This window comes from Chiloscyllium plagiosum, chromosome 5 (assembly GCF_004010195.1).
Source record: "Chiloscyllium plagiosum isolate BGI_BamShark_2017 chromosome 5, ASM401019v2, whole genome shotgun sequence".
Lineage (NCBI taxonomy): Eukaryota > Metazoa > Chordata > Chondrichthyes > Orectolobiformes > Hemiscylliidae > Chiloscyllium > Chiloscyllium plagiosum.
The window spans coordinates 111,667,139-111,693,275 of NC_057714.1; the positions used below are offsets into that span (position 1 = coordinate 111,667,139).

Here is a 26,137-nt window from a genome sequence, read left to right on the forward strand (position 1 = left end):
CACCACACTCTTCGATTCTGAACGCCAACGTGTGATGTCCTCACTTTCTCCCCGAAACGTCGAATCTCCTGTTCCCTGGATGCTGCCTGACCTGCTGTGCTGTTCCAGCAATAAAGTTTCAACTGTGCTTTTCCAGCACCACGCTCTTCGATTCTGAACGCCAACGTGTGATGTCCTCACTTTCTCCGAGTTGACACCAGGCAATAGTCCAACAGATTGATTTGAAATCACAAGCTTTCAGAGCTCTGCTCTTTTGTCAAGTGAAATGACTTCTGATGTTGATTATACTGAGAGTATTGCTGCAATGGCCTCTCTGCTCCTACACAGTTACCTCTGGTGTGTCTCACAGCTCTACTCTTGGTCACTTCCTATTTCTCATCCAAGAAGCATCAGTTTTCAAACATGTACATGTTTTAATGTGCACAAGGTTAGTAGGTGGGTATAGTGAGTATTTAAGAAGGCTGATGAAATGCTGCCCTGCATTATGAGAGGAATTGAACATAAAAGTAAGGATATTATGTTTCAACAATACAGGGCATTGGTGAAACAACATCTTGAATACTGTGCTTTGGTCTCCTTATTTAGGGAAGGATGTCAGCGTATTGAAGGCAATTCAGAGGACGTTTACTACATTGATACCTGGAATGAGAAGGTTGTGTTACGAGGATTCATTGGACAGACTGGGCTTGTTTTCACTGGAGAATCTAAAAGAGCAAGGGGTAACATGAATGAAGTTTGCAAGATCTCGAATAATCTTGACAAGTTGAACATGAAAAGGACATTTCTTCATGTGAGTGAGTCCAGAACCAAGGGGCACTGTTTAAAAATTAGGGTCTGCCCTTTACGACCAGAGATAAGGAGAATTGTTTTCTCTTAGAGAACTATGCAACTTTAAAACTCTCTGGCTCAGAAAGCAGGATCAATGAATATTTTTTAGACAGTGGTGGATAGAACTTTAAAGGAAGGACATACCAGATCTGAAACAGTAACTGTTTCACTCCCCCTAAATACTGCCAGATCTGCTGAGTTTTTTCAGCATTGTTTGTATTTTGGAGTGATTCCTTTTAGGCAAGGGAATCAAAGGTTATTGGAGGTAGATGCGAATGTGGAATTCACATCGTAACCGAGATGAGCCACAATTTTATTGAATGATGGAGTAGGGTCAAGAGGCTGAATCAACTTTAGCACCTGGATCCTATGTTTGTGTACTGACAATACCCAGCTGTACTGCAAAACCACCTCTCCTAACTCCAATGTCAATGAATTATCAGACTGCTTGTTCAACATCCAGTACTGGATATGCAGAAATCTCCTCTAACAGAATACGGAGAAGATCATAAGAAGCAGGAGTGGGTATAGGCAACTTAGCCCAATGGGTCATGCCTTCATGCTGGTTGTGGCCCTAACTCCACTTTCCTGGTCAGCCTGTCATAATCCTTGACTCCCATATAGACCAAAAATAGACCTAACTCAATCTCAAATATATTCAATGGCAGCAAGCATCCATTGCTCGCTGGGAAGGGAACTCAACCACAGGGATTAAATTCCTCATTTGCCCCATTTTAAATGGCACAACTCTTGTTTTCAAATGGTACTTCCTACTTCTAGTTTCCCCAATAAGGTAAGCATCTTATGAGTGGCACGGTGGCTCAGTGGTTAGTACTGCTACCTCACAGCACCAGGTTCGATTTCAGCTTCAGGCGACTGTCTGTGTGGAGTTTGCACATTCTCCCCTGTGTCTGCGTGGGTTTCCCCTGGGTGCTCCAGTTTCCTCCCACAATTCAAAGATGTGCAGGTCAGGTGAATTGGCCATACTAAGTTGTCCATAGTGTTAGGTGAATTAGCCAGAGGGAAATGAGTGAGGGTAGGTTACTCTTTGGAGGGTCGGTGTGGACTTATTGGGTCAAATGGGCTATTTGCACACTGTAGGGAATCTAATCTAATCTCCTCAGCATCATTTTGTACAGTCCTTCCTCAGAATTTTATCTGATCACCTGGGTTTGAAGAGTCTGGAATGCTTTTTGTCCTGTAATTTTATTTCTCAAACTTCCAGCATTTATTTCCACATGTCATCTCTGCAAACCGTACCAACAGTATGCTCGTAAGGTTACCCTGGGGACAAGGAGTTCAGGTCAGAATTTATTTAAATGTATGGGGAGTCTTAAGAAATGAATGGGGGTTGTCAACCACTGGCCAGAGAGCTGCCTCTTCCGTGAAGTCTCACCAATGTTATACACCAATATGGCAGTTGATAGGTCACTAGTGAGGTATCCACAAAATCAGGAAGGAAGTCCCACCATCAAGAACCATGAGCCAATTGAGGCCAGCAGCTCTATTGAACATTGAGGTGTTGGTGGATGCTGCTGGAATGACACCCATTGTAAGCCCAATGAATTAAGTGATGGCAGGAAATGCTAAGAACTGGTGAGGAAAGGTGAGCAGTTGTCTGGCAGCAAGGATAAGGGTCTCTTTCAAGGGGACCCCATACCCATTGCCATATATCTCAGTCAGGCACTAGGTGCCTTTGAAAAAGAGAGACAACTAGCAACTCATACAGGTTTACCTGTCCTGTTCTTTGCAAGATTTCTGAGGGAGTCATAACAACATATTTAATTGAAGTTGAATTTGCTCCCCCATATCAGATGGTCACTCAGGTTATCTCCACCTTTGTCACTTGCCTGATTCTACCCTTGCCTCAGTTCACTTGCTACAGAAACCTCCATGTATACTTTATCTGTAGACTTGACAATTCAAATTCCCTGAATGTAGGAATTCCACATTCTGTCCTGTATAAGCTTAAGGTCATCCAAAACTCTACTGCATTTCTTCTCTTTCACACCAACACCCTATTACTTCACTGCTTGCCTGCCTACGCTGGCTGATAAAGGGCTTATGCCCGAAACGTCGACTCTCCTGCTCCTCGGATGCTGCCTGACCTGATGTGCTTTTCCAGCGCCATACTTTTCAACTCTGACTCTCCAACATCTACAGTCCTCACTTTCTCCTAGCCTACACTTGCTCCTAATTAAGTAAAGTCCTGCTGTTAAAATTCCCACCCTTCTTTACAAATTCTTTCACAGCCTCCTGAGTTCTCTGAGTTTAATTGCTCCACCACTGGTGACTATGCCATCTACTGCCTGGCTCCCCAAACTCTGGAATTTCATCCCTTTTTTCTCAAACTCTCTTTCCTTCTTTGAGATACTCCTTAAACCCAGCTATTTGAATAAATGTTTGGCTATTGGATTTCCTATCATGTTATGTGGCTTAGTGTCAAATTTTATTTTTCAATGCTCCTAAAACACCTTAGGGATTTTATTGAATTAAAGATGCTACATAAATAGGAGCTGTTGTTGTTTTGTTGATATAGAAAGGAAAAAGCTGCAGGAAATGAAAATATCAAATAATATTGAAGATGCATAGATCATAAGATTGTAAGAAATAGGAACAGGAGTAGTCCATGTCAAAGCAGAATAAAAGTTCATGATCAATGAAAGCAAAATACTGCAGGTTGTGGAAATCTGAAACCAACATTGAGATTGCTGGAGAAGCGCAGCAGTTCTGGCAACATCTGTGCAGAGAGAAACAGAGTTAACATTTTAAGTCTGGTATGACTTCTTTAGAAATGGACACGTTAATGATCAACCATGGTTCAGTAAGATAGCCCTCTTAATTCTAAGCAAGAAGGCTATACATTTAAACTGTACTCTCGAGATGTAAGCATGTAATCTCGGTTGGCATTCCGCTGCAGTACTGAAAGCATGTTGCGTTGGTGAAACTTCCATCATTCTCTTTCAGGTGGTTTTGATATAGGGTGGAAGGGTGTTATATATTTTCTACGTTGCCACAGTAACTACAGCCATAACACTTTGTTGGTTGTAACGCACTTTGGGGCAATGTGACATTCTGAAAGGCATTGCATAAATCCACATCATTTTTTTAAAAAAGAAATAGAACTCACACCAAAATGAATGCTAAACAGGGGATCCTTAACAGAACAAAACAAAAGGAAATGGCCCCAAATGCACAATCATAATGGCCCAAATGATCAAATAAGCTGCATAAAAGCAAAAAAGGAAATGGATAGATAATTTTTAACAATGTACTTTCCAGAAAGAAATTACTAAATATCAAAAGAATCAAAAAGGTATGAAAATAGATGTAGGGAGAAGATAAAAAAAAAACAGAAGATTGAAAACTTAAACTTTAAAAAAATGAAAAATGAAATTAAGGATTCATAGATTTACAGCACAGAAAAAAAGGCCCTTTGGCCCATCAAGTCTGAGTCAAAAGCAGCCACCTAACTATACCAATCCCACTTCCTGCACTTGATCCACATCCTTGCATACCTTGGCATCTCAAGTGCACTTCTAATATTTCTTCAATGTTGTAAGGGTTTCTACTTCTACCTCCCACTGAAATCTGGGTCAAAGGTTTCTCCTCACATCCCCTTGACTTAAATGTATGTCCCTGGCCATTCATCCCTCCACCATGAGCAAATACTTCTTCCTGTCTACCTTATTGATGCCTCTCATAATCTTATACATCTCAGACATGTAACCCTCTCAGTCTCCTCTGCTCCAAGGAAAACAACTCCAATACCTAAAACTCTTCAACCAAGGCAGCATCCAGGGAAATCTCCTTGCACTCACTCCACTGCTATCACATCCCTCATGTATGTGGATTCCAGAACTGTACACAAAACACTAACTGTGGCCTAACTAACTTTTTCGGCAGTTCCAGCATAACCTTCTCTGTTCTTAAGCTCTAATAATAAAGACCAATAAAGGCAAGTATCCCACAAGCTTCTTAAGCACTTTATATACCTAACAGAATAGATAGATAAGGCACTGGTATACATGCACACCAAGGTCCCTCTGGCAGCTCATTCCTCACACGTACCACTCTCTGTGTGAATAAATTGCTCCCTAGGTCTCTTTTATATCTTTCCCCTTTCATCCAAAATCTATGCCCTCTAGTTCTGCACTCCCCCACCCAACGTCGATTTTACTGCTCCTCGGATGCTGCCTGAACTGCTGTGCTTTTTCAGCACCACTCTAATCTACACCCCAGGGAAAAGACTTTGTCTATTTATCCTATTCATGCCCCTCATAATTTTATAAACCTGTATAAGATCAATCCCTCAGCTTCCGCATTCCAGGGAAAACAACGCCAGCCTATTCAACCTCTCCCTATAGCTCAAATTCTCTCCAACCCTGTCAACATCCTTTTTATCCAGACTGAATTTCATCTGGATTGATCAGCCAATCTGACCAGCCCGTTTAATATTGTCCTAATCTAAGGTCATCCACCCCACCGTTTTTGTGTCATCAACAAACCTACTGGTCAGCCCTCATACATTCAAGTCTAATATGAAGTAGTCATATTGGACTCAAAATGTTAATTTTATTTCTCACTCTACAGATGCTGCCAGAAGTGTTGAGTTTCTCCAGCGTTTTCTGTTTATTTCAAATCTCCAGCATTTGTTCTGCTATAACATGTGTTTTGTTAACGTGAATTCGCTGTAACGCAATTGATGAATGGGCAGTCTGGTTTTTATAAAGTGCAATTGTGGCTATTTTACATCTGGCCAAATTTGTCTGAAATTGATACAATACTTTTGCTCTTTACAACTGCAAATCTATTTTCCCACTGTACTATTGAATGCTTTCTGCAAAGGATGATATCCTGGTTTGTCTAAGCCCAGACTTTTCAAGGATGCAATGTCACAGTATATTAATTCACTAACTGATCAGGTGGCCACTGAAAATACTGATATATAGCATTTTAACTTATCATTGATGGAACGACCTCTTATCAGAAATTAGTTGGAATTATTCAAATCTATCAACTCAACAGGTGTGAATGAAGCACATTCCCTATGCTAATATATGGAAATTAATTTGCCCAAAGCAGTCTTGATGCTTTGACTGCATTTACCACATGGTAATAAGTCAGTATAAAAATGACCAATGATTGAGATATCTCTCCCAAGGGATTAATTTCACCTGGTAAAACACATTGATTAATGTGCTTGTGTAAAATGTGTTTGCGTGTTATTTTAGCAAAGTCGTTAAGCCAATTAAAATAAACAGGGCAGCTTAAACATTGCATTAAAGGAACAAAGGAATTTTATGCAAATGATTTAACTGTTGCACTGGCAGAGGAAATTAAACCCCAGAGTGTTTAGTTACAGAAGTCGAGCTTCTAATTAATTAATTTGCATGTGTTAATTAGGCATAATTGCCATACTTCACTAATATGTTGTCTACTGTGCAATAACTATACCCTTAAAGCTTTAGAAAGAAAGGAGTGGTTGATGCAAATGCAGATAGATCAGGTTAGATACACATTATTTGGAGCTCTATGCATGCAAGACTGTGGTTCAAAAATCTATCTTTTGCCTGTTCTCAATCTGTTGCAATGTGCAGAAATGGAATCTGCTAACAGAAGTGAAAACACAGTTTCAGGTATTTCAAGTATCAGTACCAAACAAAGACCAAAGAGACAGAGACAGACTTTGAAAACAGACTGCATGAAGACCTCCTCAGAGACACAAGTGTAGGAATTATCAGTAACCGAGCATAAGGCAATAGAATAAAAATAAAATAGAAAGGGTTCTGAAGAAGAGGTACAGGACCTAAACATTAACAATCTCAATCTGTAGCATTGTGTGCTGTTCAAGTCACCCAATTAGGAAAGGCAGGCAAGCATTGGAGAGGGTATGATGAAGGGCAATTAAATCAATAACTGTGGCTTTGTTTGAGTCTTTAGGAGAGGTTGCAGAAGCTGGGAATATTTATGGTAGAAAAAGGAAGGATCAAAGCAAAGGGTCAAAGTATAGTCTTGCAGAAACATTAAAGACCCTAAAGTGATGGATGGAAAAACATTAGGGTGTTTAACCTAGTCACAGAAACTGCAAGAGGGCATAGCCTCAAATTTAGAAAAGAGTGGGTAAAGACATTTTAGATTTAGGTACAATAGGCAGAGATTACCTACTACATGAAATGGACAGCTAAGGGAGGCAAGTGAAGGCTTACTGTCAACAAGTTCAAGAACTTGGGGAAAAAAAACGTGACTGAGGGATCTGAGAGATGTCATTACAAATGTACAAGGTGCTTGTAGTGATTGGAACTAGGTGGATCTCTTGACTACGAGATCCTTGGTTGGATTTGTTAGCCTGGGTCCATCAGGGAACCCTGGCTGACAGATATAAACAGGGGATTCAGGGAATCTCCTAACTTCAGGGACTGACTCCACACTGGCTGGTTATACCTGGTGTACTGTGCACATGTAAATAAAGAGTGACTTAGTGACGGGATACTGGCCTCTATAGAGTTATTTTAATGTTATTTCAACTCATTGGATACAATGATAGAGGTGATGAGAAGGGAAATAAAGGGGCAAGTTTGCCTTGAGACAAAAGCACCCTCTTTTTACAAACTCAGTATTTAAGTCCTGGCTGAGACTAGAACCCATAATTATTTAATTAAAATCTATTTCCTCCTTAAATTTACTTAGCGTCACAGCATCCACCACACTCTAGGATAGTGAATTCCACAGATTTCCAACCTTTGAGACAAGTCATTTTTCTTCAAGTTTTAAATCTGCTACCCCTTATCCTAAAATGATGACCTCCTGATCTAGAAAGCCCCAAAAGAAAAACCATCTTAGAACACAGAACTTGGAACAGTACAGCGCAGTACAGGCCCTTCGGCCCAATATGTTGTGCCAAGCATTTATCTTAATCTAAAATCAACCTAACCTATACATCCCTTGATTTACTGCTGTCCATGTGCTTGTCCAGCAGTCACTTAAATGTCCCTAATGCCTCTGACTCTACTGCCACCACTGGCAGTGCATTCCACACACCCACCACCCTCTGCGTAAAGAACTTACCTCTGATATCTCCCCTATACCTTCCTCCAATCACCTTAAAATTATGACCCCACATGTAACCCCACATGACAGCAATTTCTGCCCTGGGGAAAAGTCTCTGGCTATGTATTTTGACTATGCCTCTCATTACCTTGTACACCTCTATCAAGTCACATCAAGTCACCTCTCTTCCATCTTCTCTCTCGTGTGAAAAGTCCTAGTTCACTCAACCTCTCTTCATAGGACATGCCCTCCAGTTCAGGCAGCATCCTGGTAAATCTCCTTTGCACCTTCTCTAAAGCATCTCCATCCTTTCTGTAATGAGGCAATCAGCACTGGACACAATGTTCTAAGTGTAGTCTAACCAGGGTTTTATAGAGCTGCAGCAAAACCTCGTGGTTCTTAAACTCAATCTCCTTGTTAATGAACACCTTACGCCTTCTTAACCACCCTATGAACTTGGGAGGCAACTTTGAGGGATCTATATACGTGGACCCCAAGATCCCACTGTTCCTCCACACTACCAAGAATCCTGTCTTTAACTCTGTATTCAGCATTCAAATTCGACCTTCCAAAATGAATCACTTCACATTTATCCAGGCGGAACTCCATCTGTCACTTCTCAGCTCAGCCTGCAACAGCGCTTGACACTATCTACAACACCACCAACCTTTGTGTCATCGGCAAACTTGTTAACCCATCTTTCCACTTCTTTATCCAAGTCATTTATAAAAAACTACAAAGAGCAGAGGCCCAAGAACAGAACCACTGGTCCCTAACCTCCAGGCGGAATACTTTCCATCCACTACCATTTGCTGTCGTCTTTCGGCTAGCCAATTCTGTATTCAGACAGCCAGATTTCCCTGTATCGCATATCTCCTAATTTTCTGAATGAGCCTACCATGGGGAACTTTATTAAATGCCTTGCTGAAAGCCATGTACAGCACATCCACAGCTCGACCTTCGTCAATTTGTCTGGTCACATCCTCATAGAACTCAATAAGGCTTGTGAGGCATGACCTGCCCCTCACAAAGCCATGCTGACTATCTTTAATCAAACTATGTTTTCCAAATAGTCATAAATCGTATCTCTCAGAATCCTTTCCAGTACCTTGCTTACCACAAACGTAAGACTGACTGGTCTGTAATTCCCTAGTCCCATTCATGAACAAAGGGAACAGCATTCGCCTCCCTCCAATCAGCCGGTACTAGTCCCATCTTCTCTACGTCTATCTTCTCAATCTCTTTTAGCACCTTACATACCTCAATTAGATCTCTGATCATTCATCTAAACTTTAATGAATTTAGTAAAGCCTTTGACAAGGTTGCATATGGTAATCTAATTAGTGAAGTGAGATCACACGGGATTCAGGGAGAACATGCCAATTGGATACAAAATTGGCTTGACAGTAGGAGAGGATGGTAGCGGAGGGTAGTTCGTACTGGAGGCCTGTAACCAATAATGTTCTGCAAGGATCGGTGCTGGGTCCACTTTTGTTTGTCATTCATATAAACAATTTGGATTAGAATTTAGGAGACACAGTTAGTAAGTTTGACACCATGCAATGACACCAGAATTGGTGGTATAGTGGAAGAAAGTTATCGAAGTTTACAAAGAGATCTTAATCAATTGGGTCAATGGACTGAGGAGTGGAAGATGGAGTTTAATTTGGATAAATGCAAGGTATTGCATATTGGTAAAACAAACAAGGGCACAACTTATAGAATTTAATAGTAGGGCCCTGGGTAGTGTTGTAGGGGTTTTATTTGTTTATTTGTTTATAACCTAGGGGTTCAGGTACATAATTCTTCGAAATTTGTGTCACATGTAGACAGGGTGGTTAAGAAGGCATTTAGCAGGTTTGCCTTCATTGCTCACACCTTTCAAGAATAGGAATTTGGATGTCATGTTGAGGTTGTACAGGACATTGGTGAGGCCTTTTCTAGAGTACTGTGTATAGTTCTGGTCACCCTGCTATAGGAAGACACTATTAAATTGGAAAGGGTTCAGAATAGATTTACCAGAATGTTTCTGGGAATAGAAGCCTTGAGTCAAACAGATAGGCTGGATAAACTGGGTCATTTTTCCACAGGAGAGTAGGAGGTTGTAGGGTGACCTTATTGAGATTTTTAAATCATGAGGGCCATAGATAAGGTGAATAGCAAGGGTGTTTTCCTTAGGTTCAGGGAGTTCAAAAATAGGAGACATTTTTAAGCTGTGCGCAGAAAGATTTAAAAAGGACATGAGAGGCAACATTTTTACACAGAGAATGGTTTGTACGTGGAATGAATTGCCAGAGAAAGTGGTAGATGCAGGTACAGTTACAATATTTAAAAGACATTTGACAAGTACATAAATAAGATAGATTTAAAAGGATATGGGTCAAGTGAATGCAAGTGGGACTAATTTGGTTTGAGAGCATGGTTGGCATGGACCAGTTGGACTGAAGGGTCTATTTGCCTGCTGTATGATTGTAGCTGACTGGCAGGTGAGTTTTCTTTCTGGTTAGAGCAGTGTGTTAGTCGCCACTTAACAGATGACGCCACATTAAGAAATAAAATAGAGTGGTGCCCACAATCTCTTTTTTAAAATGGAATGGTTTCTCATCTTGTGAATTTCTATGTTCTTAGCTTTCCTTGCTCCTAATGTAAACAGCCCATCTCACATCTCTCCTGATAACTGTAGTTTCCCATCCCTGGTAACAATCCAGTGAATCTATGCATTTTCTGTCCATGACTTTAATATCCTTTCTACAATGGGGTGTCTGAAAACCACAGAATATTAAACCTGAGGCAATTTCTGGTCAGCCTGGCAACCCACATAAAAAATACATCTGAGAAGTCTGCAAATATTTGTTTATAACACTAATTTCACAAAGGGTATGTTTTTCAAAGTCTAAATGTTAACTTAGCTATGAGGAGACATTTAGCCATGAGGAGAGACTGAATAAACTTGGTTTGTTTTCACTTGAACGTCTATGGATGAGGGGTGACCTGATAGAATGGAATGCGCTGCCAGAGGAGACAGATGGTGGAGGCAGATACAATACAAACGTTTAAGAGGCATCTTGACAGATCCATGAATAGGCAGGGAATAGAGGGATATGGACCGCGGAGAAGTAAAAGGTTTTTAGCTTAGAAAGGCACCATGTGTCAGTGTGGTGTTGGGCCAAAAGGTCTGTTCCTGTGCTGTACTGTTTTTTTCTCACAAAGTGCTTCAAGAAGGTGAGCGGAAGACGTGTAACAAGAAACTGTAGATTGTACATGAGAAGACAGAAATAACTGAAACCCAGAAAGATGTTAGATGGTTGAGTATGATGGGGAGGTCTTGTCATGTTCATGGTCATGATAAAGAACTGACAAAATAAAAACCAAAAGAACTGTGATTGCTGTAAATCAGAAACAAACTCAGAAGTTGCTGGAAAAGCTCAGCGAGTCTGGCAGTATCTGCAAAGAGAAATCAAAATTAATGTTTTGGGTCCGGTGACTCTTCCAAAGGGAAGTTAATGAAATGTTAACTTTGATTTCTCTTCACAGAAGCTGCAAGATCTGCTGAGCTTTTCCAGCAACTTCTGTTTTTGTTTATAAAGAATTGACAGTTTCCTAAGTACTCTCTCTGTTTGTTTGTTGTTTATCAGGAACTGGCATATTTTGCAAAGCAGCTATAAATTTCATACACTTGTTATTCATTTCATTCAAAGAATTGTAGAAATATTACGACATATCCAGGCATACTGGGCTGAATTTTGCTAAATGCTGCCAAGACCCATTACTGTGACTAAAAGTGGGAGGCAACCCAATTTCAGAGAATAAGGAAGCCAAGAAGGTGACCTATCTCTGGCAGTCGCCAATGCACAGGTTGTTATTTGATTCAATGCCTTTTCCAGTGCTAACATCGTGGTGGCTATAGCTAAGGAGAGAGAGCCTCAACTGGTGGGTGTCCTCGAAAACTATTGATATAAGCTGGGAGAAGTTGGGCGTGACAGAAGGCATGGTCCTGCCGAATTGGCCACATCATTGCACAGAAGTAGCCAGTGCCATAATTGCCCATAAAGAAAAGCATGAACCCCCCCCTCCCAAATGTCCACTATAAAGTTGGTAGGTTTCACAGAACTATTTACCACAATACACTGGACCCTCCCACCTGGAACAAAATGCCTATGGGAGGTATTATGTTTTTATTTTTCATTCATGGCTTGTGGGTGTCACTGGATAGGTCATCATTTATATCCCATCATCAATTTATCTTGAGACGGTGTTGATGAGCTGCTAACATGAACTGCTGTAGTATAGAGTGGTATAGGCGCAGCCACTGTGTTTCTTTTCCTGATTCTTTCAGGGGATGTGGTGTCACTGGCTCGGCTAGTCTTTAAACCTCATCAAACCTCAGCTTTAAACCTCAGCAGGCCATGGGCCTGCTGTCTATGAAACCTTGGTGAATCTTGTAGATGATGAACACTGCTGAGTGGAGTGAATGTTTGTGCATGTGATGCCAATCAAGTTTGTGGATGTGATGTCCTGGATTTTGTCAAGCTTCTTGAGCGTTTTTGGGGTTACAACCATCCAATTAAGTAGGGAGCATTCACCACATTCCTGAAAAGTGCCTTGTAGATGGTTGGCAGGTTGTGGGGAATCAGGAGGTGATGGCTTAGTGGTTTTATCGTGAGACTGTGAATCTAAGGACTTAAGTGATGCTTTGAGGATCTGAGTTTGAATCCTACCATGGCAGACAGTGAAATTTGAATTCAATTAAAATCTGGAATTAAGAATTTAATGTCGGAATGAATCTCATCTGGTTCACCAATGTCCTCGAGGGAAGGACCTTACTTGGTCTACATGTGACCCCAGACCCACAGCAACTGGGATGGGTGATAAATGCTGGCCTAGCAAGTGACTCCTGCATCACATGAGCAAATAAAGAAAGGTGAGTTTTGCTTGTGATAGGGTTAGGATTAGGGTTAGGGATTCCTTGCTGCTGACCTTCTCTTGTAGCCACAGGATATATATTGTTAGTCCATTCAGTTTCTGGTCAATGATAACTCCCAGGATGTTGTTCGGGATAGAAAGATGGTAATGCTGTTGAACATCAAGGGAGGCAGTTAGCTTCCCTCTTGTTAGAAATGATCATTGTTTGGAACTTGTGTGGCGCTAATATTATTTGCCACTTGTCAGCCCAAACCTGGATATTGTCCAGATGTTGTTGCAGTTGGATTTGGACTGCTTTAGTATCTTGCAAATGGTGGTGAATATTTTGCAATCATTAGCAAACATTCCCACATCTGACCTAATGATGGAAGGAAGGTCAATGATGAAGCAGCTGAAGATAGTTGGGTCCAGGACACTACCCTGAGGAACCTCTGTGGAGACTTCCTGGAGCTGAAATGGCTGATTTGCAACAACCACAATCATCTTTCTGTGTGACTGGCATGACTCCAACCAGCATGGCTTTCCCCAACTCTAATTTTACCAGAGAGATTAGATTAGATTAGATTACAGTGTGGAAACAGGCCCTTCGGCCCAACAAGTCCACACCGACCCGCCGAAGCGAAACCCACCCATACCCCTACATTTACCCCTTACCTAACACTACGGACAATTTAGCATGGCCAATTCACCGGACCCTGCACATCTTTGGACTGTGGGAGGAAACCGGAGCACCCGGAGGAAACCCACGCAGACACGGGGAAAACGTGCAAACTCCACACAGTCAGTCGTCTGAGTCGGGAATTGAACCCGGGTCTCTGGCGCTGTGAGGCAGCAGTGCTAACCACTGTGCCACCGTGCAAGATTTTGCTGAACTGGCCACTTAAGTGGCTTAGTTGACTCCTCTGTGGGTGTCCAAGTTACATCTTTCCTGCTGCTAGCAATATGGCATTGTATCAGTGAGAAACTGGCTCCCTCCTTTTCCCTTGCCATTTTGCCAACTCTTCACCCTCCCAGACTGTTGCTAAAATGCTGAGAAAAATCAGCCGTGTCTTTCACTAATTCAGACAAACTGGAGAGATTATTGACTGAAAAAGATGAAGAGAACAGCACAAACAGAAAATAAGAAATAATGGACCCCATGTGTACACTTATCTTGTCAAAGAAAGGCTCGTGTGGATGACTCAGGAACAAGACTGAAGGTCAGTTCTATTGATTGGCCAATCTGCTCACAGTGTGAAAGAACAGAACACTGACAGGTTCATCATTGTACTTTAATCACTCTTTAAAGATTTTTACCTTCTAAGATCTGCATTTAAAGTATTTTCTTAACTTGATTACCAAACTCTGCACTGTGCTATTCACAGTATCAGCTCAAAGCAGGAGCATATTTGATAGGCTAGCGCTGTGGATAGATCATTTCAGTTGAGGACAAAGCAATGGATAATTGCTGTTTCTGCCATCAGCTGAAATTTACAATGTAAATATTCGGCTTCATCTGTGAAGATTTAATGGGAGGGTGTCAGCCAAGGGTCCCACTCCTGAATATTATCTATTGACCCGGCCACAAAATGTCAAATAGAGACCGTTGAAAATAGAGGAACTTCCTGTAATGCCCTGAATAGTCTAACAGTACTGTTACAATCCTGAACCAGGCTTGGAGGGGAACTTGCAGGTGATGGTGTGATGGTGTATCTGCTGCCCTGTCCTTTTAGGTGGTAGTGGTCATGGGCTTGCTATCTAAGAGACCTTGGTGAATTTCTGCAGTGAATCTTGTAGATGGCATACATTGCTGAGTGAGGTGAATGTTTGTGAATGTGATGCCAATCAAGTGGGCTGCTTTGCCCTGGATTGACAAAGTATAAGATAAGGGTACCCATTAGGAGAGTTAAGCTATAAGATTCCACAGTACTGTCTCACAGACACAACTCCAGCTTTTTATCAATAGCTAGCCTCACTGGGCCTGTATCACCATAACTAGATTTTTCAGGATCCTAATCTTGCTCAGCTGCATCTGCAAACATTGCTTCTGGGCTTTTCAAAGCCCACTCTTGGCTGTATTGAACTATCACTGGCATGTGGTTTCTACTGTCTGCATAGAGTTTTGCCTTCTCCCTGTGTCTGGGTGAATTTCCACCAGGTGCTCCAGTGTCCTCCTACAGTTCAAAGATGTGCAGGTCTGGTGTATTGGCCATGCTATATTGCCCTGTAGTATCCAGGGATATACAGGTTAGGTGGATTAGCCATGGGAAATGCAGGTTTACGGGGATAGGGTGGTGGTACTGGATCTGGGTGGGATGCTCTTTGGAGCGTCGGTGCAGACTTGATGGGCCGAATGATCTCTTTTTTCACCTTAGGGATTCTGTACTGAGTATCTACAGCTGTCAGGACTTCCTGAGCCCTCACTGAACAGAATTATTCACCTCCTGTAGGGCTTCCCTGCGTTCTCACTGCATGAGAACTTCATAGTTCAGCAGCACAATTAACAGCAGTACTCCCTATCCTGGAATCTCAGTCTGCTTTCCCAACTCCGTCTGCTTCTCCAACTCCAAGTCTTTTTCAATGGCCTGTCATCTTGAACTTCTTTCCAGTGACTCTCAAACTGTCCTGAGTGATCTGTTGAAAACCATGCAATAAGCCCTTTCCCTCTTGATGGGCACAAATGGATGTTACTTCTTTCAACTGAATGTGACTCGAAGGTAATCCTCAAACAATGTTGGAAATGGATTTCAGCACCGCTCCTCTTTTTTAAGTTCAGCGACCATTTGGGTGAGACAATAGAAGCACTGCGCATGCACGTCAAAACATTCAATCAAGTTTAGAAAATACATTGTAGGAAATTATTATAATCAGCAAAATAAATTTTTTGCTTATATGCATGTGTGTGTATACACACACACACACAAACACACACTTCTTTCTCGTTCTCACCTTATCTATTTCACAGGTGGGATTGACTGCTAGCTTTGGAGCTGCTGCAATTTTCACAGTGTCTGCAAAGGACTGTCCTGATGCTGCATGCAGTCCTGACACAAATAAAAGAACATAGAAAGAGATGTTTTAAATCTTATAGAAGATTTTTTTAACAAAGCAAACATTAGAGCTATGAAGTAAAAGCTGCAAATGCTCAAAAAGCAAATATATAATCAAGATTTGAAATAAAAAAGAAAATTCAGTAGTAGGGTCTCTACTTCCAATATATTTTGTTCTATTTCTAACTCCAAGTCTTGAACATTCAGCCATCGCCTTTGTCCTTGCTGATTTATGCTAATCCAACACCTCAAATACAAAATTCTCTTTCTTCTGCTGCGATCACCTTTGGTGCATAAGCAGTAACATGTGACAGAGTTTGACATAGAATGGTAAAAAAGTTAACATGTGGAAGATGTGTGTCGCACTGATAGAAAGAGAAACTGAAATCAGTCAGACGAAAGAGCAGAAAGCAAACAAACAAAAAGAAAGTAGTGTACCATACAGAGAAATTTCTCCAGGTGGAATCTTGCTTATGTAGAAGCTGCTGCCCACAGAGAATGGTTAAACTCTTGAAGGTTGCAACTGTGGCCTGACAAGAGGAAGGGACTATTAGTAACACCTTCAGATAGACTTTGGTGTTTCTGCTGTTCCATGTGTAACTAATATCTCATGGCAACTCTAATTTGCCTGTTTATTTACATTGATTCTGATTTGCTTCTTGTCTGTTAATATCTTCATTTGTAACTCGATTGGAATATTTAGTTATGTTGGTTTATTGATTGAGATCAGGATTGTAACAATGTTCAATTCCCTTCCCAGCCATGCCCTCTTTATCTCTATAATCTCCTACGGTCCATCAAGAGTACCGCACATCTCAAATTCTGCTCTCCCTCCACCATTGGTGACTGTGCCTTCAGCTATCTAGGCTCCTCTCCTGAGAAAAACAAATGATGTGGGGGAAAATAAATCCTCTGACTAGTTTTGTACATTTTTTACACCTTACACAACAAAAGAAAATTCAGCTCTTCTATATAAATGATTTAGAATTATTAGAAATCATTTAGAAATTAGTAGATGCTGCATCAGGTAATAAAAGAGCAGCACTCCCAAAGCTTTGTGATTTTAAATAAACCTGATTTTTAAAATCCATTTTTGGGATGTGGGTATTGCTGGCTGGCCAGCATTTATTGCTCATCCCCAGTTGCCCTTGAAGGTGGTGGTGAGCTGCCTCCTGAACTGCTGCAGTCCACCTGTTGTGGGTTGACCCACAATGCCATGAGGGAGGGAATTCCAGGATTTTGACCCAGGGACAGTGAAGAAATGGTGATATATTTCCAAGTCAGGATGGTGAGTTGGTTGGAGGGGAACTTGAAGGTTGTGGCGTTCCCATATATCTGCTGCCCTTGTCCTTTTAGATCGAACTGGTCATGGGTTTGGAAGGTGCTGTCTGAGGATCTTTAGTGAATTTCTGTAGTGCATCATGTAGATAGTACCAGTCAAGCGGGCTGCTTTGTCCTGGATGGTGTCAAGCTTCTTGAGTGTTGTTGGGGCTGCACTCATCCAGGCTAGGGGGTAGTATTCCATCACACTCCTGACTTGTGTCTTGTAGATGGTAGACAGTCTCTGGGGAGTCAGGAGGTGAGTTACTCGCTGCAATATTCCAAGCTTCTGATCTGCTCTTATAACCACTGTATTTAGGTGGTGAGTCCAGTTGAGTTTCTTGTCAATGATACCTCCCAGGATATTGATATTGGGAAATTCAGTGATGGTAACACTGGTGAATGCCAATGGGCAGTGGTTAGACTGTCTCTTATTGGTGGCATTTGTGTGACGCGAATATTACTTGCCACTTGTCAGCCCAAGCTTGGATATGGTCCAGATCTTGTTGCATTTGAATGCGGACTGCTTCAGTGTCTGAGGAGTCAAGGATGGTGCTCAACATTGGGAAATCATCAGTGAACATCCCCACGTCTGACCTTATGATGGAAGGAAGGCCATTGATGAAGCAGCTGAACATGGTTGGGCTGAGGACACTACCATGAGAAAATCCTGCAGAGATGTCCTGGAGCTGAGGTATCTGACCTCCAACAACTATGGCCATTTTCCTGTGTATCAGGTATGATTCCAACTATCGGAGAGTTTTTCCCTCAATACTGATTGATTCCAGTTTTGCAAGGGTTCCTTGATGCCACACTCGGTCAAATGCAGCCTTGATGTCTAGAGCTGTCTCTCTCACTTCACCTCTGGAATTCAGCTCTTTTGTTCATGTTGGACTAGAACCTGATGTGTGTGATTTCTGACTTTGTCCACCCCTGTTCAAAACTGGCATCTCCACATCCTGGAATAAGGTGTCCCGGAACATACTTCTTTTTGTATACTAATTCCATAGTTCCCATTTAACATCAGCCTGATTGATCTCTGCTTCAAAATGAACACTGTACATGGTGCAGTCTAGGAAAAATCTCTGTGCAAAAGCCCCAGATCAGTCACCTCTCCAGGGCCCTAGCTTTAACCCAAGTGCATGTGTCTTTCTCCAGGGAGTCTAAGAGCCCCCAGCTGTCTTCTCGTAGCTTGGTTTCCATGCTTGCTTGATGTAGAGGAGGGCACATGGTGAATAGCAAACATGCTGTATGAAGTCTGGCTATCTCACCCTGAAGATGATTTGGGGCTTTGGATAATATTGTGAGAGTACGTCATTGAGTAGGTGTTGCATTTCCTGTTATTTGCATGGGTACATGCCAATGAAGGGACAGCATGGAATCGGGATGGTGGAAGAGTAAACCATGGTGTAAGGAAGGAATGACAACTTGAAAAACTTGGAGTGGTGGGTACATAATGCTTACTGGTGAGGTTGTATTGGAAGAGTAGAAAGTATCTGTTTTTCTGCACGTACCAAAAATTCAGAAGGGGTCTCCAACAAAGGATTGAGACTGGAAAGTTAAATATACAGGAAATGGAATGGGTGTGGATAAGGATTCATGGATAATCCAGGTGGTAAGAAAGAACTCTACAGCATATTACTTTTAGTGGCATCCTAAATATATGTATCCATGAGATTTCCTCTGGTCGGTGTAACTGGGAAAATCATTGCATTCTTTAACAGATATTCTCCTCTCGTAATCCAAATACAATAATTGTTAGTACTGAAGTGCACTGAACTCTGTTGTAAGAAGCACATTGATATGTTTGCAGTTCAATAGACTGCTCTGTTATATAAACAGCAAAGCTCTTATCCATGGTCTGTTCAGATCTCAGCTAGACAGCAGCATAATTTGGATTAAGAATATGCTCATTCCATGAATCAGTATTATTTGAAGAAGAGACAAGAGCATCAGAAGGATTTTTTTTTACTTTTCCTTCATTATTAATAATGAACCAGCATAAGTAGAAAATTACTTTGTCAATTAATTAACACAACTCGGAGATTCAGGAGAAACCCCAAAAGCAGTGGTAAGAATGTGGACTATTGAGACTAGTACATTGATGCAATTAAGGAGAAGCAAGATGAATGTGAGGGAGAAATAAAGGTGAATAATATAGTGATTGGATGAGAGGAAGAAGGCAGGAGGGTCATATTAAACATAACCACCAAAAGGCCTAATATACTGAATTCTACATGTAACATACCCATATATAACATTTATAATCAATAATCACTGACACTAAACAGTCAGGTGAAAACATGCACTTATAGCAGTTACAAAATATAATTTAGCTGAAAGAAAATGTTAAACATTCCATCCTTTCAAAAGGTTTGAGCCATTACTTGGGCTGGTCATTCAGAGGACTCTAATTTCTACATACCGTGTTTTGCTCTGTAAGCACATCCCAGGCAGGCTGAATTAGCTGTGTCAATTGTGTACACTGGGGCATTGAAAACATCTGCCAAGACCTGCAAAATCAACAAACAGGTGGTGGCTGGGTATTCCTTGTTATTGTGGTTTAATGGAGCAATCCCACAGCAGGTACTGGCGCCATATACAGTACCACTAGGGACCACGGCTGTATAGGGCAAGAGGTGTCATACCATGTGGAAGTGAATCAGGCAGCCCTAGGAGAAATGAATCACAGGACTTAAAGGAGAAAAGAAATAAACACACACACGTTTCATATCACACAACTGGTTAATTATAACAGAAAATAATTATTTTTAATGATATAAACCTCAGTGAAGTCAGAACACTGCTCACAGTGCCAAAACTGAAATCAGTGAATAAGAGAGAAGGCAAATCATAAACTAATGGTTGGATGATAGTAACGTTAAGTAGTAAGAGAGGGGAAGAGGAATTGTAGGGATATATTTAGGATTGTATTGGGACCATGGTAAATGAAGGATTGAGAATAAGTGGCAGTGCCCTGAATCTTAATTTCAATGATAAGGATAAAAGAAGGAGGAAGTGTTTAAAATTTGGGTTAGGTACAAGGGAGCAGAGCTCTGGCTTGTAGGCTTCTGGAGCCAAGTGGGAGAAATGTCAGCTTCAATTTTCCATCATGCTAATAGCTTGATCCAGAATGTTCTTAACGAATCACAAAGAAACCAACTTGCCAATACAATCTGATGATTGTAGGTTTGCATTCTCACTGAACATTCAACACTGCTCCCTACCCTGCTAAATGCTGTGATCATAGCACCAAATAATTTATTTCCAAAGGCACCTCTGAAGATTTTCTAGAGGGTTAATTTTTGATTTTTGGGGCTATTTTTTGATTTCATTCTCACTAAATCCTTCATTAGGTGGTACAGTCGTATAGTAACATGACCGTCTGAATTTGTGCTAAAGTATGGATATTTGATCTCATAAAGTAGAATAAGAATTCCCAATAATTATCAATTCTCCATAAAATTTAAAGGCATAACACACAAGAAAAGCATTGATTTCCTCGACACCATAGTATTTAACCTTAAGAATATAAGCACTAAGTCGACAAGAAACGTTTTTTGTTAAAGTAGTGGGCACACGCTTCTACACACATAAGGTTATCACCCTAAACATATCTTCCAGCCTGACAAGGTCACAGTTAATGAGTCTCCATGACATATTTGCAAAGGTGGAATATACTAATATTAGAACGGGGAGCAGAGTAGGCAATTTAGCCCCTTGAACCTGCTCTGCCATTGGATAGAATCATGGCTGATATGTTAATGAGGCAGTTTTGACTGTTTTTTAAAATTGTTTATGGAATGGGGGCATCGCTAGCTAGGCCCCACATTAATCCCCTACCTCTAACTGGTCTGAAGGCAATTAAAAGTTAACCACATTGTTGTGAGTCTGGGGTCACATGTAAACCAGACAAGGTAAGGATGGTAGATTATCCTCCCCAAAAGACATTAGTGAAATAGATGGATTTTTTGTAACAATCAACAATGTGTTACATGTTCACTGTTAGGTCAGCTGTCCATTTCAATTTTTTTTAGAAATTGAATTCAAATTTCACCATTCGAAACTATTGTTCCAGAACATTGACCTGGGATTTTGGTTTTCTAGTCCAATTGTATTATCAACACAACACCACCTTCCCTTGTACAGCAACTCAAATCTCATAGTTAAATGTAAAAATTGACACAAGGTTCATTACAATAGCGTCCGCAAAATTGACACAAGGTTCATTACAATAGCATTCGCTGCATCCCACAGATGCAGTAACTCATTACCTCAATGATTCAAGGTTTTTCCTGGTTCCTTTTTGGCTAAGTATTCCTTTACTGACAGGTTTACCCCAGACTCCTGGCAACTGTCCTGTATCCCACCAAAAGCTTTCTGGCCTTCCTGTCTCCTCAGTTTGATTAGATTAGATGCCCTACAGTGTGAAAACAGGCCCTTCAGCCCAACAAGTCCACAAATGACCCTCCGAAAAGTCTGACTAATTCCCATTTCCCTCTGACTAATGCACCTAACATTATGGGCAATTTAGCACAGCCAATTCACCTGACCTGCACTGTGGGAGAAAACCAGAGCACCCGGAGGCAACTCCCGCAGACCCAGGGAGAATGTGCAAACTCCATACAGACAGACGTCCAAGGCTGGAATCGAACCTCAGTCCCTGGCGCTGGGAGACAGCAGTGCTAACCACTGAGCCACTGTGCTGCCCTTACTTCTTTACATTCATGGTTCTTTATGGTCCATCAGCCTTTGTCAAGACCCCATGTAGAACCCCTAAATCTTCTCAGCCAGACTTGCAGCCTCCCTGTCTCTCCAAACTGCATGAAGACTCACCATTTCCCCTAGTTCCCTTGTGGCATCCCTACAAAGAACAATACAGCATAGGAACAGGCCATTCATTCCTCCAAGGCTGCACCAACACATTTTGCCCTTCCATACTAAAACTGTATCACTTACAGGATCCGTATTCCACTATTCTTTGCCTATTCATGTATCTGTCTCGGTGCTTCTTGAATGCTGCTGTTGTGTCTGGTTCCACTACCTCCTCTGGCAGTGCATTCCAGGCACTCACCACCCTTTTTGTAAAAGATTTGTCTTGCACATCTATTTTAAACACTGCCACCCCTCCCTGCCCCATGTCCCCTGCTAATTGATCCCTCCACCCTAGGGAAAAGCCCCATACTTTCCATTCTATCCATGCCATTCACAATTGTATAAACTTCTATCAAGTCGCCCCTTCAACCTCTTGCGTTCCAGTGAAAATAAACCCAATCCAGCCAACCTTTCTTCATAGCTAAAATCCCCCATACCAAGTAACATCCTGGTAAACCTTTTCTGTACTCTCTCCAAAGCATCCACATCCTTCTGGTAGTGTGGTAACCAGAACTGTATGCAATATTCCAAGTGTGACCTAATTCAGTTCTATAAAACTGCAGCATATTTTATCTATCCTTATACACCATGCCCCTTCTAATGAAAGCAAGTATGTCATAGGCCTTTTTTTACCATTTTATCTGCCTGCACTGCCACCTTCAGTGATCTGTGGACCTGCACACCCAGATCTGTCTGCACATCAATACTCCTAAGGGTTCTATCATTCACTGTATAATTTCCACCTGTACTTGATCTTCCAAAATGCATCATCTCACATTTGTCCGGATTAAAAGCCATCTGCCATTTATCTGCCTAAGCCTCCAACTGATCTATATCCTGCTGTATCCTCTGTCAATCCTCCTCACTATCCGCAACTCCACCAGTCCTTGTATTATCTATAAACGTACTAATTAGACCAGCCATGTTTTATTTCAAACCCCTTACGTAGACCATGAACAGTAGAGATCCCAGCACTGTACCAGTGGAACATCACTAGTCACAAACCTCCATTCCAAAAACATCCTTCCACTTCTATACTCCTACTCCTATAACTAAACCAGTTCTGTCTCCCTCTTGCCAGCTCATTCCTGATACCAGGTGACTTCACCTTTGTACCAGTCTGCTATGAGGGAACTTGTCAAAGGCTTTACTGAAGTCCATGTAGTCAACATCAACTGCTTTTCCCTCATCAATCACCTTCTTCACCTCCTCAAAAAACTCAATCAAGTTAATGAGGCACGGTTTCCCCCGCACAAAACCATCATGTCTATTGCTAGTAAGTCCATTTACTTCAAAATGCATATACATTTTGTCCCTGAGAATATTTTTCAATATTCTGCAATCTTCTTCCCGACCTCTCCGCCCCCACCCCAGTCTGACCTATCACCCTCACCTTGACCTCTTTCCACTTATCACATTTCCGACGCCCCTCCCCCAAGTCCCTCCTCCCTACCTTTTATCTTAGCCTGCTGGACAAACTTTCCTCATTCCTGAAGAAGGGCTTATGCCCGAAACGTCGATTCTCCTGTTCCCTGGATGCTGCCTGACCTGCTGCGCTTTTCCAGCAACACATTTCCAGCTCTGATCTCCAGCATCTGCAGACCTCACTTTCTCCTCAAATATTTTCCAATAACTGACGTGAGGCTCACAGGTCTATAATTTCCTGGATTATCCCTGCTACCCTTTTTAAACAATGGGATAACATTGGCTATCCTCCAGTCCTCTGAGACCTCACCTGTGGCCAAACAGGAGACAAAGATGTCTGTCAATGCTCCAGCAATTTGTTCTCTTGCCTCTCTCAATATTATGGGATAGGTCACATCAGGACCTGGGACTTTTCTGACTTAGTACATTTCAAGATGCACAACATCTCTTCCTTTTTAATCGCAACTTGGCTTAGAAGTTCCTTCCTCCTGTTTAATTTCATCTGCCTTGCAGCCTTTCTGTCTTATCCTGTCCCACCTGAAGGCCACCAAATTTTCCAGTCAACTTTCAGGCTCCATACCTCCCCCAACTCTCATTCTATTTCTTTTTGCTTCCAAGCCCCTCGGTCTGATGGGGAAAATGGCTCGTTTGGTAAAAAGGTGGCTCAGCAAAATAGTTCGCCCCAACAACCTTGACAAAAAGGTGGCAGGTACCTCCATGTCCTGACTCTTGGCTCTCGTTGCTGGATTTCTGCTCCTGGTGCCCAACCCTGGACAGATGCTCCCTAAGCACTCACCTGATCGCTGCTCTTCCAATCACAGGTTGCTACTCACCGGCATTTTTTGATAAGCAGTAAGCTCATCAACAACGAGCAAGGGAGGTGCTGTAAGTACAGTACCCCTGAACCAAAGACTTGAGTCCAAGGTTCCTTGGAAAGGCCATGTCGTGGTAATGTCAGTGAACTAGTGTCATGCCTCACTGGGATAGTGCACTCCAGAGTTGAAACTAATGTTAAAGATTTTAAAGAACTGCACAAAATTTCTATTTACTAGTCCTTTTAGACAGGTTGACAGAAAGCACAGAGCAGGTTTCTGTATTTAACAAGCATTACTATTATAAATAAATAGCTACAGGCAAGCAATTATGAACTGTCAATATATAACTGTACTAGTTGTGGTGATGCTGTGGCTTTAAGTGGTGTATTTTGTCCTGATTTCTTTTAGAGTGAGATTGGGAGATAGGTACCGGTAGGCTATGAGAAGATAAAACAACTTGTGATTTTTAAAGTCTTGGAACAATAGAAGCAGACTGAAGGGGTGGGGTCAAGCTCCCATCCACAGAACCAGGATCTTTAGTTTGAGCTTACAGCAATTGTTGCTGGGGACTCAGCAGGTTTGCAGGCTTCGAAGGCAGCAAATCTCTCCTGGCTGCTACACTCTGGGATTTCTCTGGATCTCTCCTGGCTGCTACACTCTCGCTGGGATTTCTCTGGATCTCTCCTGGTTGCTACACTCTCTCTAGGATTTCTCTGCATCTCTCCTGGTTGCTACACTCTCGCTGGGATTTCTGTGGATGACTTTCCTCCTGGGTTGCTGGAGTTGCATGCTTTCTGAATTTGCCTTTTGCCAAGACTGTGTTGATGGGATGTTACTATATTGGAACAGTTACTCTTTAGTAGTAAAATAATCTATTATTCTGTTGAGTTTTCCAATTGAGCTATTATTCCCAGTTTCTCTGTCTTTTGTTATATTTTAACTATAGTATTTGAAGAAATTGTATTTTTCTTAATATGAAGTAGTTTGATTAATCGAATTGCATCTGGAACATAGCATCTCAGATTTACCTTTAAAATGTGGAAAACATAGGGTCTAGGTTATCTTCTTAATATATTTTGAGGGATCTGGTCTGGTCTATAACAAAGTTAAATCTCTAACTACTTTATAAACCAATCCCTACATACACAGAGGCAGACAGACTAACAAATGGACTATTGGTCTTAATTTCAAAGGGAATAGAATATAAAAGTATGTCTTGCTAAAACTATAGAAGGCACGAGTCAGCCCATATCATAAGACCATTAAAAAAAGGAATAGATGTAGGCTTTATGGCACATCGAGGCTGCTCCACCATTCAACAGGATCATGGCTGATTCAACACTCCTCATGTCCACGTTCTTGCCTTTGCTCTGTAACCCTTGATTCCCAACTGATCAAGAATCTCTCCATCCTTAACCTTAAATATACAAGGACTCTGCCCCTCCAGCTCTCTGTGGCAAGGAGTTCTACAGACTCGCAACCCCCGAGTCAAGAAATTCCTCCTCACCTCAGTCTTAAATTGGTGCTCTTTTATTCTGGAATTATACCCTCTGGTCCCAAACTCTCCCAAACATCCTCTCAGCACCTACTTTGTCAAGCCCTTATGATTCTTACATATTTCATTGAAATCACCTCTCATTCTTCAAAGCTCCAGGGAGTAGAGTTCCATCATGTTCAGCTTTTGCTCAGAAGGCAATCCCTTCATATCGTTTGACAAAGTTCCCCATGGGAGACTGATGAGCAAGGTTAGATCTCATGGAATACAGGGAGAACTAGCCATTTGGATACAGAACTGGCTCAAAGGTAGAAGACAGAGGGTAGTGGTGGAGGGTTGTTTTTCAGCAGACTGGAGGCCTGTGACCAATGGAGTGC

The 26,137-nt window shown here is 41.7% G+C and overlaps 1 protein-coding gene across 3 annotated transcripts in view; it reads right to left on the reverse strand.

The window, feature by feature from the left end:
- xylb (xylulokinase homolog (H. influenzae)) overlaps positions 1 to 26,137 on the reverse strand; it is a 288,286-nt gene that overhangs the window by 34,937 nt on the left and 227,212 nt on the right. For 2 of the 3 annotated variants that reach the window (XM_043690787.1, XM_043690788.1), the window contains exons 17-18: positions 19,576 to 19,663; positions 15,730 to 15,824 (exon numbers count right to left, since the gene is read on the reverse strand). In XM_043690787.1, the coding sequence (XP_043546722.1) occupies positions 15,730 to 15,824; positions 19,576 to 19,663 (183 nt within the window). Of the gene's footprint in view, positions 1 to 15,729; positions 15,825 to 19,575; positions 19,823 to 26,137 lie in introns of those variants that run through there. The other variant, XM_043690789.1, reaches the window with a different exon arrangement.